The 17,564-nt window shown below is 41.6% G+C and overlaps 1 protein-coding gene and 1 long non-coding RNA gene across 3 annotated transcripts in view; one reads left to right on the top strand and one right to left on the bottom strand.

Moving 5' to 3' along the window:
- serinc5 (serine incorporator 5) overlaps window positions 1-8,380 on the bottom strand; it is a 57,673-nt gene extending 49,293 nt beyond the window's left edge. Inside the window, exon 1 of one of the 2 annotated variants that reach the window (XM_052020220.1) lies at window positions 8,076-8,380. In XM_052020220.1, the coding sequence (XP_051876180.1) occupies window positions 8,076-8,102 (27 nt within the window). In that variant the 5' untranslated portion in view covers window positions 8,103-8,380. Of the gene's footprint in view, window positions 1-8,070 lie in introns of both variants that reach the window. The other variant, XM_052020221.1, reaches the window with a different exon arrangement.
- Window positions 8,381-9,377: 997 nt separating this feature from the next.
- On the top strand, window positions 9,378-17,250 carry LOC127572807 (uncharacterized). The gene is made up of 2 exons (XR_007956695.1): window positions 9,378-9,447; window positions 16,817-17,250. It is a non-coding gene; the product is annotated as an uncharacterized LOC127572807 (long non-coding RNA).
- The last annotated feature ends 314 nt before the right edge of the window (window positions 17,251-17,564 follow it).

The raw sequence follows: 17,564 nt of genomic DNA, 5'->3' as shown, positions 1-17,564 counted from the left end.
AGTGGTCCCTTTCATAGGCAAGCTTACTCAGATCATATTAGCAGGTCAAATTTATAAAATTGAATTCATTTCCTGGAAATAATTTCATATGGAATTCAATACAAAAGTGGAGGAAGCAATCTGGATCCAGTGTTGCTATGGGTGTCCTGAAAGTAACTAAGCATTTCGTAAAATGCATCCTTCAGAGGCACTATATTTGCAGATACATGTTTGCCTACTACCAAGGGCTGGCATACTTTATGCATTTTATAGTAGTCAAATACCACACTGGCTGTCACCTTTGTGTCAGTTCCTTCACACAACAACATTCCACTGAAGTACAAATGAAATAAGGAAGTTGCGGGGAGCTGAACAAGGTGAAGAGAAGGGGCTGATTAAAAAAAAGTTGCGTGAAGGACCAGAAATTAACTCCCTGGATTATGAAAGCAATGAGCATTTATTTACTCCCTATATACTCATAACTGCATGGCAAGATTCTGCTCCAACTCCATCTACAAGTTTGCAGATGATACCACTGTAGTAGGCAGTATCTCAAATAATGATGAGTCAGAGTACAGGAAGGAGATAGAGAGCCTAGTGACGTGGTGTCATGACAACAACCTCTCTCTCAATGTCAGCAAAACAAAAGAGCTGATCATCGACTTCGGGAAAGGGGCAGTGTACATGCACCTGTCTACATCAACAGTGCTGAGGTTGAGCGCTTCAAGTTCCTAGGAGTGAACATCACCAATAGCCTGTCCTGGTCCAATAACGTAGATGCCACGACCAAGAAAGCTCACCAGCGCCTCTACTTCCTCAGGAGGCTAAAGAAATTTGGCATGTCCCCTTTGACATTCACCAAATTTTATCAATGCATCATAGAAAGCATCCTGTCTGGATGCATCATGGCTTGGTATGGCAACTGCTCTGCCCAGGACTGCAAGAAACTGCAGAGAGTTGTGGACACAGCCCAGCATGTCACAGAAACCAGCCTCCCTTCCATGGACTCTGTCTATACCTCTCACTGCCTTGGTGAAACAGCCAGCATAATCGAAGACCCCACTGACTCATCAGGCAGAAGATACAGGAACCTGAGGGCACACCACCAGGCTCAAGGACAGCTTCTATCCCACTATGGTAAGACTATTGAACAGTTCCCTTATACAATGAGATGGACTCTTGACCTCACAATCTACCTTGTTATGACCTTGCACCTTATTGTCTACTTGCAATGCACTTCCCTGTAGCTGTGACACTTTGCTCTGTATTCTTATTGTTTTTACCTGTACTACCTCAATGCACTCTGTACTAAATCAATGTATCTGCACTGTGTAATGAATTGACCTGTATAAAAAGTTTTTCCACTGTACCTCAGTACAAGTGACAATAATAAACCAATACACTTGATCAAAAAAGCCAAGAGCGACATAAATTGATCACCATTATTTATCCTCCAACCTCCACAAGCCACAATGGACTCAAGGTTCCATCTCAAAGCTCTGCTTGCCACTCAATAACGTTGAGTGAAGGGTCTTGGACTTGAAACATAAATTATGTTTTTCTTTCCACAGACATCGCCTAACCTGCTGCACATTTCCAACATTTTCCCGTTTTATTTCACTTGGTAACATTGCCTACTCTCTGCAGTTATCACAGCCCATTGCAACTAAAACTTCATCCCTGACTTTGTAACACAAAAGCCTTGACCACTTCAGTGTACTCCATCATATCACCGTGTTTCTCATTGGTTACCATTAATGAAAGAAAGGCACTCCTGGATGATTCTCAATCGCCTACATTTTTTCCTCCCCAATTAATTTAATGTTTAAGAAAAAGCTTTACAGAAGACAAAAATTATCATTGTATGCTGATAAGTGCATTACATAGAACCAAATTCAAAAGTGAAGCACTGTTTCCGTCCAGCAAAAGATATCCAAATCCTCAGGGATCCTTTGATATGCCAGCTGTGAAATTCCCCACATGTTCAGAGTTGCTTTATACAAGGTTGCTTTGAACGCCAGCCAATTAAATACTCTGAGCCTGCAGGACAAAAACAAAGGTTGTTTCCCAGGTTGATTTTCCAATCACACTCTTTCCATTGGGGAGAAAGACACTTTTCCCCTTCATTAAATGACTTCATTTCAGCATCTCTCTCATCCCATCATATTCCAAAAAAAATGCTTCCATTTAATGGTTCCATACAAACACAAATTTTCATGAGTACCCCATTAAATAATAATTCCTCAAATTATAATACTTAACTAAAATACAAAAATCATTGTAAGATTATGGTGCAAATTCAAACATTGTTTTCCACGTTTGTCAGAGGACCATTGAAAGGTCAACCACCTTTCTCTCCCTCTACAAATGCTGCCCAAACTGGCTTGGAAACTGGCTTCCTTATTTCAGATTTTCAATACAGCCAGTTTTTTGTTTTAAGAAAATCAATTGTTCAAAATAAGGAAAACACCCAACCAACTAACAATGGATTGAATTCTTTTCATATTTCCTCTATACATTATTACCACAAATCACTTAAATAACAAGAATACATTTCCAGCACATTCAATCTGCTGGATATTGAAGTCCTCATGGTATTTACACACATTCAGCTGTTTATTTCTTGAGGTATCACACTTGATTTTCTAATTTATTTTGGAAATTCAATATATTTTCATATGAATATTATGGGAGTTTGGGATCCAATCAACAAGTGATATCCAACCAGCCCTGATAGCAACTGCACCAGATATGATTATTACTTTGCAGCTAATAGATTTGATCAGTCAATGGTTGTATTCACTACACATTTTTTTTTACATTTAAATCGGACAACATACCATTTCACCCCACCCAATTAAATACAAGAGTCAATACATGACATGTATTTGGTGAAGTAATTGGTGAAAATAGAAGTTGGCCTCTCCACCATTCAAAACGATTTGGTCTGATTGGTTCAGGCCCCTATTTTTCTGTACTAGTTCCACTCAATCCTCAAATCCCAATTGATCTACATTTTTAAAATACCTCCAGTGATCTAGTCTTCCCAACTCTGGGGTAGAGAATGCTAAAGACTCAATACTCCCTACAAGAGGAAATTTCTATGTACTTCAGTTGTAAATGACTGCCCCCCCAATCATGTAATTATAATCCCTCATTTGAGATGTGCCCACTAGTGACAACATCTCAAGTCTACCCTGTTATGTCCCCTTAGAATCTTGTGTTTCAATAAGATCACCCCTCATTCCTCTCAAGTCCAAAGAATACAGATTTATCTTTTTGTTTAAGCAGTTCTTTATGGGACAACCCTCTCTCCCAGGAAACAGCTTTAGTGAATTTCTTCTAAACTGCATACAATGCTAGTATATTTTTTTGTAAGAGCCAAACTGTACACAGTATTCTACTATCACACTGTACAGTCTCTATTTCTAAGCTCAAACCCTCTTGCAATAAAGCCCAGATATACCATATGCCTTAATAACTACTCACTGTACTTGCCAACCAACTTTTATTTCATGCAGAAGAATGCCTCAATTCCTATTATCCACTTATCTGCCATTTTTCTCCACCTGGATAATAGTTGTCTTTTAGATTCCTCACACATTCCTACATTATACTCCATTTGCCAAGTTTTTGCCCATTCAACCTACCTATTCCTGTCCAGATAGCTTCATCACAACGTACCCTCCCACCTACGTTTGTGTCATCAGCAACCTTACACTTTGCCCCTCCTACAAATCATGAATATCAGTAGTCAATAATCAAGGGCATAGGATTGATCCTCAGGGCATTCCCGTTGTTACATCCTTCCAGTCAGAAAAAGACCATTTATTCTGCCTCTGTCTTCCATAACACTGTTTAACAGTGTTCATTAACGCTGCTTAAATTAGAGGCAAAAAGCAGGATACCAAGCAATGACATGCCCATTGTGCAAGTAGTTGCTACATTAATCAGTTGGAAACTACCTTCACTCTTTGTACAGGCAGAAAAAAATCCTGCACTGAAAGCACACTTATTATGGGAACTGTCAAATAATTACATCTAGGGTGACAACTCGCAGATTGTGTTAACACTCCCATTTGAAGCTCATGTTTTGGGATATTTTACTACATTAAAAAGGTACTAATAAATATAAACTGCTGTTGATTTGCCATGGGATGCAATGATCATTATCCACCGGGTTTGCATTCTTCCACCTCAGCTCTGTTGATTTTAATTAGCAGTACATTTGAACTAACTGGTTAGTAGTGGGAAGGAGATTCCTCACAACTGCTCACAATTTTAGTCATTTATCTCAATTTTCAACAATTTCTTTGACAAGTCAATTCACTTGTAACAATTGCTGCTCAAGGGTATCCTGCCTTTCTTCCTTATGGCGTGGGTGTTACTCTGGCTTTAGTCACCATGGCTTCCTTTAACATGCTGGCACCTCATTTACAAGCAACTTCTCCCCTCCTCCCCACTGCTTTTAGATGACATTCAGCCTGATATCTTTATGTTGCTCTACTTTCATCTTTGTCATCTCCTTTGATAAGCTAAGGTTGATTGAATGCAATTGCTTCTGTCTGTGATACAAAGAGAAGCACATCAGGGGGCCCTTTGAATTATCCAACAATAGACTCAACCTCATTATTAGACTGAACTTTGACATCACATATTCATTACAGAAGGAGGCCATTGATCCCACTGTATACATTTTAAAAAATTCATTGTGTACGGGCATTTTTGGAATGGTCATTATTTATTGCTTGTATGTAATTGCTAAAAGCAGATAGTGGTGAACCATCATCTTTTTAACCCACAGAGTGCTAGGCCACTTTATAGGCTTGATAAGTCACGTAGAGCTAAACCATAATAAAGGTGGTAGATTCTCTCCCTTAGCAAGAATCAGTAAAATATGTAATTTATGCAGCAATCTGGTAGTTTCAAAGTCACTGTTACTAACTTTCCAATTCCAAATTTAAATTAATAAAACTGTATTTAAATCTCTCAGCTGCCTTGATGGGATTTGAAGTTTTCTCTCTAGATTCTCTTTTGTCTAAACCAGCACTAGCTTTGAAACAAGAATCCAATTAGCTCCGCACATGCCTTAGCCCTACAATTTTCCCCCTTTTGAAGCATCTATATACTTATATCTTATGAAAGTTATTAGTGAATCAGGCACTGCATTCCTTAGTAAAAAGTTACTAAGTAAATGAATACTGCAACGGTTCAAGGCAGCAGCTCACCACTACCTTCTCAAGGGTAATTAGGGATGGGCAATTAAATTCTGGGTCTGCTTGCAAGGCCCGCATTCCTTGAATGAATAAATAAAAATCTCTTTGCCTTTTTTGCCAATAAACTTTAAATTGGATCATCTAGTCACTATCTCATCCATTAGTCACACCCCATCCACGTCAGAAATCTCTCAAAACTAATCAGCTCTATTGAATTTTCTCTTAACCGTCTTTGCTCTAAAGACAAGTAGAACCATAGAACACTACAGCACAGAAAACAGGCCATTTGGCCCTTCTAGTCTGTGCTGAAACATTATTCCGCTAGTCCCATTGACCTGTACCCAGTCCATAACCCTCCAGACCTCTCCCATCCATGTATCTATCCAATTTATTCTTAAACTTAAGAGTGAGCCCACATTTACGAGGTCAGATGGCAGCTCGTTCCACACTCCCACCACTCTGAGTGAAGAAGTTCCCCCTAACGTTCCCCCCCAAACTTCCCCCCCCTTTCACTCTAACGCAATGTCCTCTTGTACTTATCTCTCCTAATCTAAGTGGAAAGAACCTACTCACATTTACTCTGTCTATACCCCTCAATTTTGTAAACCTCTATCAAATCTCCCCTCATTCTTCTACGCTCCAAGGAATGAAGTCCTAACCTGTTCAATCTTTCCCTGTAACTTAACTCCTGAAGACCCAGCAACATACTAGTAAATCTTCTCTGCACTTTCAATCTTACTGATATCCTTCCTATAGTTAGGTGACCAGAACGGCACACAAAAGTCTCAGCTTTTTCTAATCTCTTCACATAACTGAAGTCCCTCTTCCCTAATACCATCACGGTGTATTTCCTCTACACATTTTCCAAGGCCTTCCTAAAAATGCCATTTCTTCAGCTGGGCACAATACTGCTAAGGAGTGAAAGGATTGTTTACTACTAGCAACTGGTCTGTGATATAAACGCCATTGATTAAAACAAGGTGAATATCTTGATCAATACTAACAACCTGCACCGTAGTGAGAAAATGTGGATAGGCTGGTGTGTAAAAGAAATACAAATGTTTGATTTCTCACTGTAATACAGGAGTCATCCATGACAGGAGGAATTGCCTGCAAATCTTGAGAAACCAAGGTCCACAATGAGCTTACAGTTTAAGATAAGCTTACAGTTTTAAAGGGAACGAGGGAAAAAAATTGAATGAAACACTCAGCAGCATGTGTAGTAAGAAAAAGAGTTAATGTTTCAGATCAAAGACACTTCAGGGTTCTGACAATAGACCTTTGATCCGAAACACTAACTCTTTCTACAGATGCTGCCTGACCTGCTGAGAGTTTGCAGTAATTTTTTTCTTTCAGACTTTCCATATCTGGATTTTTCCCCCCCCCCCCCCCCCCCCCACAAGACAGACTGGAGATCAGCCATTGGTTAGTCAATGATCATCACATTTGGGTTTTTCTACAAGAGGTTCTTAAAATGAAACTTAGAAGATGTTTGAATCACAAATGTTGAGATGAGGATTCACAAGTTCAGTAATAATTTAGTAACATTTCCACTTGCTTTTCATGATCTGAGAATTTTGTTTTCCTGTCAATGGTGGTGGCATCTTTTGAATGAGTGTCAATACTTCCAGCAGTGATTTAAGAATCAAAGCATCCTCACTCAGTTTAAACAATGCTAATTCAAAACTCCTATTCTCATTATGTCCCTCCTTTGGGTAAAACAAAAATGCTTTAAATACAATCTCCCCTCCCTCCCCCCCCCCCCCCCCCAAGACATCTGGGAGGACACAGCTATCTGTGGCACAGATCCCAGCTGACTTCCCAGGGTCAAGATTATTTTAATTATTTTGGCAATCCCTAATGCAACCACAGCAGTTTACTCCACAGGGAGTTACTCAAACCATCATTAGTGCACTGTCTCTTTGCTGGAGACAGCTAAAACTAATTCCATCGCCCCAAGTTCTACTCATGGCTACTCATCTTCTGCTTTGAACATTCACTTTCACTTACTAGTAGCTTCATCCCACCTAAGAATGGTTAAAGGGGGACCCACAGAATACACTGTGATATGGTGTCCTGCACTCTGAATGCAATACATTAACACTGTACATCCATATTTCCTTCTTGGATTTCATTCACATGTTTTAAATGGTCAGGGCGAGAGGATGCGCAAGGTGTTGGAACGCTTATATCCACATGAATTCTTAAGCCAACGCTCAAGTCCAAGAGAAATCTGAAGACCTTCAGATATCCCTGCATCTAGATGTGGGAGGAGGGCCGAATCAACCAATCTCTGGGACACAGCCAGCCCTTTTCTTAAGAGCCTTTTTGTCATTTCTCCTCCCTACCGCGATAGGAAAATCCGTTTGGAGTATTTCAGTGAATTAGTACTATCACACTGATTATTGGCAAACCTGAAAACTTTTATATATATATTCACAACCCGATTAACAGAATCGCCAACTACAGATCAACACGGAAAGTTACTGCTTCGAGAAAAAAGTTACGTGTGTGATTTACGAACATTAGCAGGGTGATAACACTTTTTTTCCTACTTCATACAGGAATGTAAACACTCGGCACTTATCTGTCCAAACACATTTTCACAAACAGAAGCAAATAGATGATCATCTCCCTCCCCAGGGCTAGAGAAGGAAAAGTCTCCACACGTCCGCCCGAGGGGGTAGAGGGAGCGTTAGCTCAGCAGAGCCGAGTCTCCAGGGACCCTCATGACATGTGTCATTAGAACGCAAGTGACTGTCCGCCCACACTGCAGCGACGAGAGATGGCGCGGCGGACGTTAGTCTATAATCTACACCCAGTCCGTCACGGTCGATGGGATCCGGTCGGTCCCGAGGGTAGAGCCGGCACACACCTTACCTGCGAAACGCAGCAGGGCAGCGACATCTCCGCACGTCCGACGGCGCCGAGCGCCAGCGAGCAGGAGGCTCAGGGAAGGGCGGGGAGGATCACGTTGTCTGCTCGCCTCCTACTGACCATGGTCGGGGACGAGCTTGGATAGGAGTTGAGGGAGGGGGTGGGGACTTTATATCTGAGGGGTGGAGGATCGAGCCCGAGAGGCGGCCACCTCAACACAAACAAAAAGGCGACGCCGCAACCAGGAGAGTGCCAGCCTCCCGTCCACACACACACAACCACTCCCACAACCACTGTTTGTGCCTAAACCAATTCACTTCCGGAGACGTCAGCTTCTCTTCTGTACATTTTGGTAATTATTAAAGGGGAACCCCCTCCCACCAAGAAGACTGTTGATTAATTTTCCCCCAAATGTCATCTTTTATTGCAAGTGTAAATAGAATTTTGTCCAAAGATCTTTTTTTTCTCTGTATTAAGTCTACATGTTTTTATTTGTCTTTTTTTTACTACAATATGCCCCTTCCTCCACTGCGATAAACAATTGGCTCACATTGTTTCAGGCACTGATGGGCGCTATGTAAATGAACCTTATTCTTTTAACCCATTATAGAGCCAAATTCGTCAAGCCAAGGTAAATCTTCATTTCTAGGCAGGCATGTTGATAGCTCGAGGACGATCCATGCACGGCTCGCCGAGGGCAACTCGCCAGCTTGTATTGGAGCCGTCAATGGGAGATGGAGAAAGAGATGGGGATAAAACCTGCCCATGTATCTTCCCCTTGCAGGAAGGTTTGCCCCCAGATGTGACGGTGTCCATGCATTGGTTGGAAATACATCCAGGGCGTTGCACTACAACAGCCACCTTGTCGATGGAGCTTGAGTTTGAGTGCACCATTTCTCCCTCCTATCCCAAGCAACGTTTACCCGGAGTGTCCTGGACACTGGGCACTTAACGCGCTATCTGCTCAGACCAGGGCATAAACGCTAAACGATATGAAATTCTGCTGGTTCCCTTCCTAGCCAACAACAAGCACGTTTTATGATCGCGAAATTCACTTACTCGTGAGATCTCGTCTATATGTTTGGCTACTGAAAGGTGACTACGCTTAATCTGGCTTCCATTTTGTGAATCAGTCAACGTCCTGGTTTTGGAATCAGACTTCTCCACTCTACAACTGGAGTTTGCTGTTTAATATTAATTAATCTGCAATTTATGCGCTTAGTGTGAAAACACCATTGCTGCAGCTGTGTTCTCAGTCGCTAAGTTGCCTCTATAAACATTATCAATTTTACAAATCAGACCATTCAAGAAAAATGGCAGGCAGCTAACAGTGACGGGGATGAAACGGTTGAAAGGGCACCTTCCGAGAATCTGTGTAAGCAAATAACCAACATCAGTGAAATTACGACATCAGGACGGGACACATGGTTGCCAAAGATTTTTCAAGTAGGATAAGGGTTTAGGCTATTTGATTTTTTTAAAATGAGGTATCAAGAAATCAAGAGGGCCATGGTGAATGAGGAGCTGTTGTAATATCTAATTTTCATAGCCATATTACCAGAATGACATATTTGTCATTTGGTGATATTTTCAATATATTCTGGAAATAGAAACAGCTCCAGCGCACCTCTACACAGGACTTCAATTATGATATGACGATAAGATAGTATTTTTAATGTGAACTCTTATTGGTAAATTGGTTTATTATTGTCACGTATACCAAGGTACAGTGAAAAACTTGTTTTGCATCATTTCATTACAACAGTGCATTGAGGTAGTACAAGGGAAAACAATAACAGAATGCAGAACAAAGTGTTACAATTACAGAGAAAGTGATCTGTTTAAGGTGTGATTAAACTGGTATTGGTTTATTATTGTCACTTGTACTGAGGTACAGTGAAAAGCTTGTCTTACAAACCGATCGTACAGGTAATTCATGCTTCAAAGAAGATGACAACGTGCATAACAAAAATGTGGTCTGCTTTCAGCCATCTTCAAATTTATTCTCAGGATGAGGACATTGTCACAAAGTAAAGAAGCTTTTTAAAAATTAAAGGAGAAAATGCTGGAAACGCTTAGCAGATCAGACAGCGTCAAATATTGTTTCAGGCCAAAGACACAAGTCAAGTCAAGCTGAGTTTATTGTCATGTGCACAAGTACAGTGAGGTGAAGGTACAATGAAAAACTTGCTTGCATCACAGCCACGTAGGTACAGACAACACACAGAATATAAATTATACAAGAAAGTGAAGGGGGAGGAAAAAAAAGACTGTGCAAAAACAAGACCTGAGTGCTAAAAACAATGCACAATCAGAGATAAGTCCATGGTAGTGCAAGAGGTCATCCATAGTGTTCCATTGTTGAGGTAAGGTTAGGGTTGTGCAGGTCGGTTCAAGAACCTGACGGTTGTAGGAAAGTAGCTCTTCCTGAACCTGGTGGTGTGGGACCTCGGGCTTCTATACCTCCTGCCTGATGGTAGCAGCAAGAAGAGGGCATGACCTGGATGGTGGGGATTCTAGATGATAGATGCTGCCTCCTTGAGGTAGCACCTCCTGTAGGTGCTGTCAATGGTGGGGAGGACTATGCCCGTGATGGACCAGGCTGCGTCCACAATTCTTTGCAGTCTCTTGCATTCCTGTGCGCTGGAATTGCCATACCAGGCCATGATTCAACCAGTCAGGAAACTTTCAACAGTGCATCTGGAGAAAAAAAGACTTTAAGTTTCCAGCATGTCAGAATTCAGAATCAGATTCATTATCACTGACTTATATGACTTGAAATTTGTTGTTTATATTTGTTATCTATAGTTTATTTTAAAATTTCTGGTTATTGTTCGTTACCCTGATGGCAAAAAGACGTTTTGAACCCCTGCACTCTTCCTGGCTATTCAATGCACCCAAGTATCTTGGGAGTTGCAAGTCCACACATTGGTGTAGGGCTGGAGTTACATAAGGCCCATTGAGTCCATGGTAGGATGGCAGTTTTCATTCCCTAAAAGACTATTGTGAACCATTTGAGTTTTTAGTGACAATTCAACAGCTTCAAGTCATATTTACTAATTCTTCACTTCCAAGATTCTTTGTAAAATATGAATTCTCAAACACTCATGATTGAATCTGAGTTTACATTCTCTAGATTACTAGTCAAATAAAATAACCACTAAAGTAAATTCAGGAATCCCCTCAGGGATAGATTGACCTTCTATTATTCTTTGTCTTCATCAAGGAACATATAGATGTTATTAAAAAATGTTTTATTGCTGATGGCAAAATGCTAACATCAGATAAAGAGTTAACAAGTGGGTGAATGGATCATTGCTGGCAAATATAGACATAAAGTGCCATAGCTGATAAACTGTTTTAATATCAGTGCTGACAAGATGAATACCAAAAGAGATACTTGCTGTAAGTGACGACACACTTTACAACAGTGAGGACAATTCAGGTGTAACTGTGACCATGAGCATCGGACCACCCTGGGAATGTGAAAGATTCCATATAAAAACATATTATTTTCATCAAAAGCAGAGGAGTCCCAAACTTTATTTATTTTACAATCTGGCCTGCTAGCTCCTGAACAATCTGCAGATGGAAATCTTACTTAGCAAAAAATAGCACTGAAACATATCACGTATTATTTATGAATCCTTGTGGATATTAAGCTGCCTGCGTGACTAATAAAAGGGATACACAGAGGAACTTAGCTGGAAAAGAAAACTTAATTATATGAAAACATAATCAGAATATAATAAAAATTTCTGGTGAGCCTTCTTGCTAAAAATGCTTGGTATTTGTGAGATTAAGCAGTGTAGGGAGCTTGCAAGTATTGGGCCATAGAGTCATACAAAAGTGTAGCATAGAAACAGGCCCTTCAGCCCATCAAGTCCACGCCAACCACCAACCATCCATTTACATTAATCTAATATTAAATCTATTTTTATTCTCCTCGCATTCTCAGGAACTCCACCCAGATTCTACCACTCACCTACATGTGAGGGGCAATTTACAGTCGCTAATTAACCTACTAGCCTGCACATCTTTGGGATGTGGGAAGAAACTGGAGCACCAGGAGGGAACCCATGCAGTCACAGGGAGAAAGTGCAAACTCCACGCAGACAGTACCAGAGGTCAGGAGAGAGCCCAGGTCTCTGGCACTTGAGACAGCGGCTCTACGAGTTGCACAGAGTGCCACACTGTTACTTTTCATTGGGGGGGGGGGGAAGTTCTGCGAAGTGACTGAGGTACTAAATATATTCTTCCTTACAAAATATAAGATGTGCAAGTGTAATGCAAAGCATAAAATAATAAATGCACTGCAGTATTAAATTTTAACTGTTTACATCTTCCAGGGGCACAAATATTCCAGGGCCAATTTGAAATGATTATGCAGCCTTCTTCAGATTACCTTCCATTACCTTACATCTGATGTGTGTCTGCCCATTTCACCATTCTCTAGATTATTGGTTGATGTCCTCCAGCATTCTTTAACTATACCCCTCATCACTTACCACAATTCTCAAATGTTCTGTCATTGCATGGCAATGTATCAGCAAAACCTAAGAGCCCAGGCTGTGCTCAACACTCAGCTTTCTTTCAGGTATCCCATTACATAAACTCTGTGTGTGTACCTGGGTGTGTTCTACTGTTTGTTACATGTAAAAATGTTTACCTTTCCAAGGTTAAAATTAGGTACAGTTAATAAATAGACAGTGAACTAAATTCTATGATTTTTTCTTGCACAAACCAAGTGGTACTAGGTTTCTAGAAAACATTTCTTAAATATGTTGGATTTTTGAGGCCACGGCAGCTTTTGGTTCAGGATACAAGGGAGAGGATTTGATCAGGTAGATTTTTGTCTGTTGCAAGAGGCTTCACATAGTTTTGTGCTCTGCACAGGGCTCACAGTACCTGAATGCAGCAGGGAAAACTGGGTGAGAATAAAACAGCCCGTGTTATTTTAACTTAAATCAAAGAGAGTAAAAACAGCAAGATCCAAGTTAGAAATGAAAACGGCTAGTAGGTAGGTGAATATCAGAGTAGCTCCTGATCTCCTTATAGGCCCAGATATTAGAGTAGGAATGAATGCAAAACTAGTTACACTTTGTGTTTACTATCATTACTCTGTGAAAGTGACAGAAACTTAAGGATTTTCACACATGTAGCCTAAGTGGGAAATCCCTAAGTTTTTTTTATATATCACAGGCTGTGCTGTTCTCAGCTTCTGCTTGGAAGTAAGCTGAAATCACATGAATTTAGGAGAATTTAAGCCTTTAAGCTAACTGCTTAGTAAACCTTTTGGTGTTAAAAGCTAATTTTATTTTCAGTTGGACTCCCGGGTTCAAGTTTCTCTAATTCACGTAAATGCAGTTTATTCAATGTGACTGACCTATGTTTCAACTCACGTTGTAACCTGCTTCACCATTACGTGGGCGAGAACTCCTGCCTTGTTCACTGCTGCAAGCCACTGTTGCTGTAACCCAGCACAAACTCCCGTCCTCCACTGGTGTTCCCACAGCGATGAATCTCCCCATGGTTCATGAGGCTGGTGTTGGGGGGTGGGTTAGAGCAAACGGTGCAGCTGCCTGTGGCTGAGATTTTTTTTAATTTCAAAAATAAACTTTATTCCTAATAATAAATTATATACACAAGAATAAACAGTGCAAAACTTCTTACTTTCTTAGTGTCATATAGTCAATACATTAAGTAGTGTTAGCACTCTTATTAAAAACCATAGCACCATAGCCACTCATGGCCCCCTGGGCGATACACCCTTTTAATGTCTGAGGGGTTCCTCCACCCGACTCAGCCCCTCCAAGTGCGGTAGCGGAAGGACCCTAGACTGTGGTCCTTCCCCACAGAGCCTTTACTTTTGCTGCACCGAGCTTCAATGCATCCCTCAGCACGTACTCCTGCAGCATTCCCTGATGGATGTGGGGCTCAGAGCTGCACCCTGGCTGGTAGGATGAGTGAGTGCAGGCATTACTGGGCATAGGTAGCAACTACTCCAATGTGTTGACAGATTATTTCGTCCCCGTGGTCTCCCTCATCACTTCCTGCTGGAGGAGAGAGAAGTACTGCAGCCCCTCTCTCTGTTTGGCTGCAAAGCTCTCCGCAGCCCGCAGAGGTTTCGTTGGGGTAACACACTCATGGCCAGCAAACAGCCTAAGTGTTACTAAAGCTATCAATTCTATTACTTTGTGTTTAAATGACTTTTTTATTATGAAATAAGATAATGAAATCTTGATAACCTATGCCCCATTTTTCATAGACGATGCATTGAGTTACCCAGTTTCAACTCACATGGCTAGAGAGGGTGCAGAAAAGATTCACAGGAATGTTATCTGCGTTTGAGGGCTGGAGTTAGAAGCTGAGTCTGTTTTCTCTGGAGTGAAGGGGGCTGACAGGTGACATGATAAAGATATATAAAATTGTGAGAGGCATAGATGGGGTATGTCACCAGAGTCTGCTTCCCCATGGTAAAACAAGAAGGCATAGGGTTTAAGTGAGAGGTTGGAGGTTCAAAGCAGATCTGAGGGGTTAACTTTTCACACAAAGAGTAGTTGGTGTCTGGAATGAGCTGCCAGAGGAGGTGGTGGAGGCAGGAACAGTAACAACATTTAAGAGGTGTCTGGGCAGGTACTCAAATGAGCACAAATAAGCAAGGCATAGAGGGATATGGAATTAATGCTGGTAAGTGGGATTAGTATAGTATAGCTTTCCTGCTGTTTGACTTTATGACTCTATGATCTCTTGACTGTGAGAATTCTCTAACGTGATTGCTTGTGCTGCCTCGATGACATCCCAGCTGCTGGATACTGGAAAAGTGGAAGTGTGACCACAGGGGGTTTCCATGGAGGTCAATGTGAAAGGTGCCATTTCATCGCTGAGTACACATTCTGAGCCATTGGTACTTAACAACTAGAGATATTAGGCCCGACTTCACTGATAGTCACCTGGCACTTACATAGAGAACTGCTGGCGAACCACAGTGTGCATCAACACATTCCAGACCACAGAACATTTTAAGAATCTGCATGTTCTTCTACACTGGCTTGTATGACTGGCTTGTAGGTCTCAGATAGTACAGCATCCCAGGGCTTCCTATCCTCTGTCTCAGAGGTTTCAGACAGTCTAGACCAGCCATTTACTCTGGACAAGTTGACCAGGTCTATCCATTCATTTGAGGTGAATAAACCTCCCAGAAGTGATGACTTATCAGATTGCAAGGGACTGTACAGACCCTGTGAGTGTACAGCACTATGTTTCTAGCTGGAAGTGTGTCAGAATCCACGAGGAAGGGCATCTTCACCCTCATCCACAAGCAATGGAGAAGGAGAGAAGAAATCAGAAATGGATGACTCATCTGACTGCTTAATGTTGTTTACAAGATTCTTTTCAAGACCATTCAGAATTGACTCAAGTCTGCTCTGGGGCATGTGATTCACCCAGACCTACGTCATACCTAACAGCAAGAATTGCTATGCTCAAGGTATAATGACTTGCATGTGAGACAAGGGAGACTTGGTCATCTTGGACCAACAGAAGGCCTTTGACAGAATATTGCACATGTATATGATGGAACACGCTCTCCTAATGGAGAGGAAGTCCGTAATCGGATACAGCAGTTCCACACAAATATCAGTAGCACAGTCCAAACTAACAAGTGGGAAAGAGAAAGCTTCCTGATCAAATCTGAAGTCAGGCAAGGTTCCCCTCACATCTCTGTCTTGTTTGTGTGTTGTATTGAATCCATTAGGAAAGACAGGACAAACAAGTGGTGATGATCCCAGGTCAAAGCCTTTCTGTACACGGACATCGCCACCTTCTGTTGAACCATAGGTCGATCAGCATCTGCAACCAGTTTAAGCTGGTCCTGGGGACCAGTCAGTTGCAGCAAAGGTGAAGCCATGCACTTTGGCATCTGGTCTGACCAAACTTTGATCCTTTCACTGCCAGGTCCAATTACCTGAAGGTGCTAGGAATATGGTTCTGAGGAACTGGGGCAAGAATTGACTGGAGCGAATAGCCAAGGTGAAGCAGAAGTTGGGAATGTGGGAGCAGTGCCCCCTCTTAACAGTAGGAAGGAACCTGGTCATCAGGCACTCTTAATGGTGCAAATCTGACTCATAATTGGCTCCTACGCTGCACCGGTCCCTAAACTTCCATTCTGAACGGATCCATTCCACAGGAATGCGGTGTATAAATCTCCAAAGGGAGAGAGAAAATACCCAAAGTGGCCCTCAACCTGATGGTGCCTGTGTGTGTGGCTGCATCAAGCTGTGAATGGAGCCTGGGTATACGAACACCAAGTATCACCATGTGATGAGGTTCCACCTGAAGCCCTTGGTTGTGAAGGGTGTGCCTGACCTCGTTGCCATAAGAAGTTCTATTCAGTTAGACTATGGGGTACGAGCTGCCCCCATAGAAAGATTTCTGCAGAAAACACCTTTGACTACAAGTCAATCAGTGGTCTGCATGGAATATTCTGGAGGCCTTTAGAGAGGAGATAATGAATCTTAGCAGACTGTCAAAGTTAATTTGCAGAATGCCTCATCACTAGAACTCTCAAACAAACACCAAGACCTTGTATAGCTGGTGGTGAGAAAGGCCCTATCTGTCAGATCCTTAATGCAGAGCCAAGGTCTCAATCCCATTGCACACAGAAGGTCTGCAAAGGGATGCAATGTTCTTTGTCAAGGTTCTTTCTCAGCTGCTGTGTAACACAAGGCTCTGTGCTCTTGCAGGCTGTTCCCAGTACTGAGACAAACATCGAATGCTGCCGGAAGATCATCAACTCAGTGAAAGGACACACAGCCTGAAATCTGTGCTCTCCCAGTGCAAAGAATGTTGTTAACTGGTACATCCCAAGATACACAAGTACCTGCTGCGGGGCACACTGACCTCAGTGCAAGCCACCATATGGGCTCTGTGAAGAAAGACCACAGGATAGGGTGACAGTGTCTTCCCACAGCTGTACATCGAGGGTCTGCACCCTGTGTAATAACTTCTCAAACTTATCACTGACACAATGTTTGGGACTGAAAATTTTCAGACATGTTGACGCATTGTAAATATTGTAAGCAAGTGTGTTGATATGCTTGGTACAGTGAATAAAGACAATGCTGTACTCCCAATTGTATAACTATATATTTTAGGAATAAAGTATAGGGTAAATGGAGGCATATTTTTGTTGTCTTTATTTCTCTATATCTTAGATTAATTTACAACAGACTAACATGTTTAAATACATATATGCTCTAAAAATATTCTGGGAATACTTTTAATTATTCAAGGCAATTTCAACAATTTTCAAATGCTTCTCATTATCAGGCAATTAACACAAGTGGCACAGACCAATGAAGGTGGGTAACAGATTTGGTGTTATCAGCACAGCATTCATCTAGAAAAAAATAATGGCCTTCAATTGGAAAGAAAATCTGGCTGGATTGGGCAGTTCACCATCCCACATCCCGAGCTGCCATCCAAGATTAA

Source organism: Pristis pectinata, chromosome 7 (genome assembly GCF_009764475.1).
Source record: "Pristis pectinata isolate sPriPec2 chromosome 7, sPriPec2.1.pri, whole genome shotgun sequence".
In the NCBI taxonomy this organism is placed as follows: Eukaryota; Metazoa; Chordata; class Chondrichthyes; order Rhinopristiformes; family Pristidae; genus Pristis; species Pristis pectinata.
The sequence above is the reverse complement of the archived record's forward strand: the minus strand, read 5'-3'. Positions and strand labels throughout refer to the sequence as shown.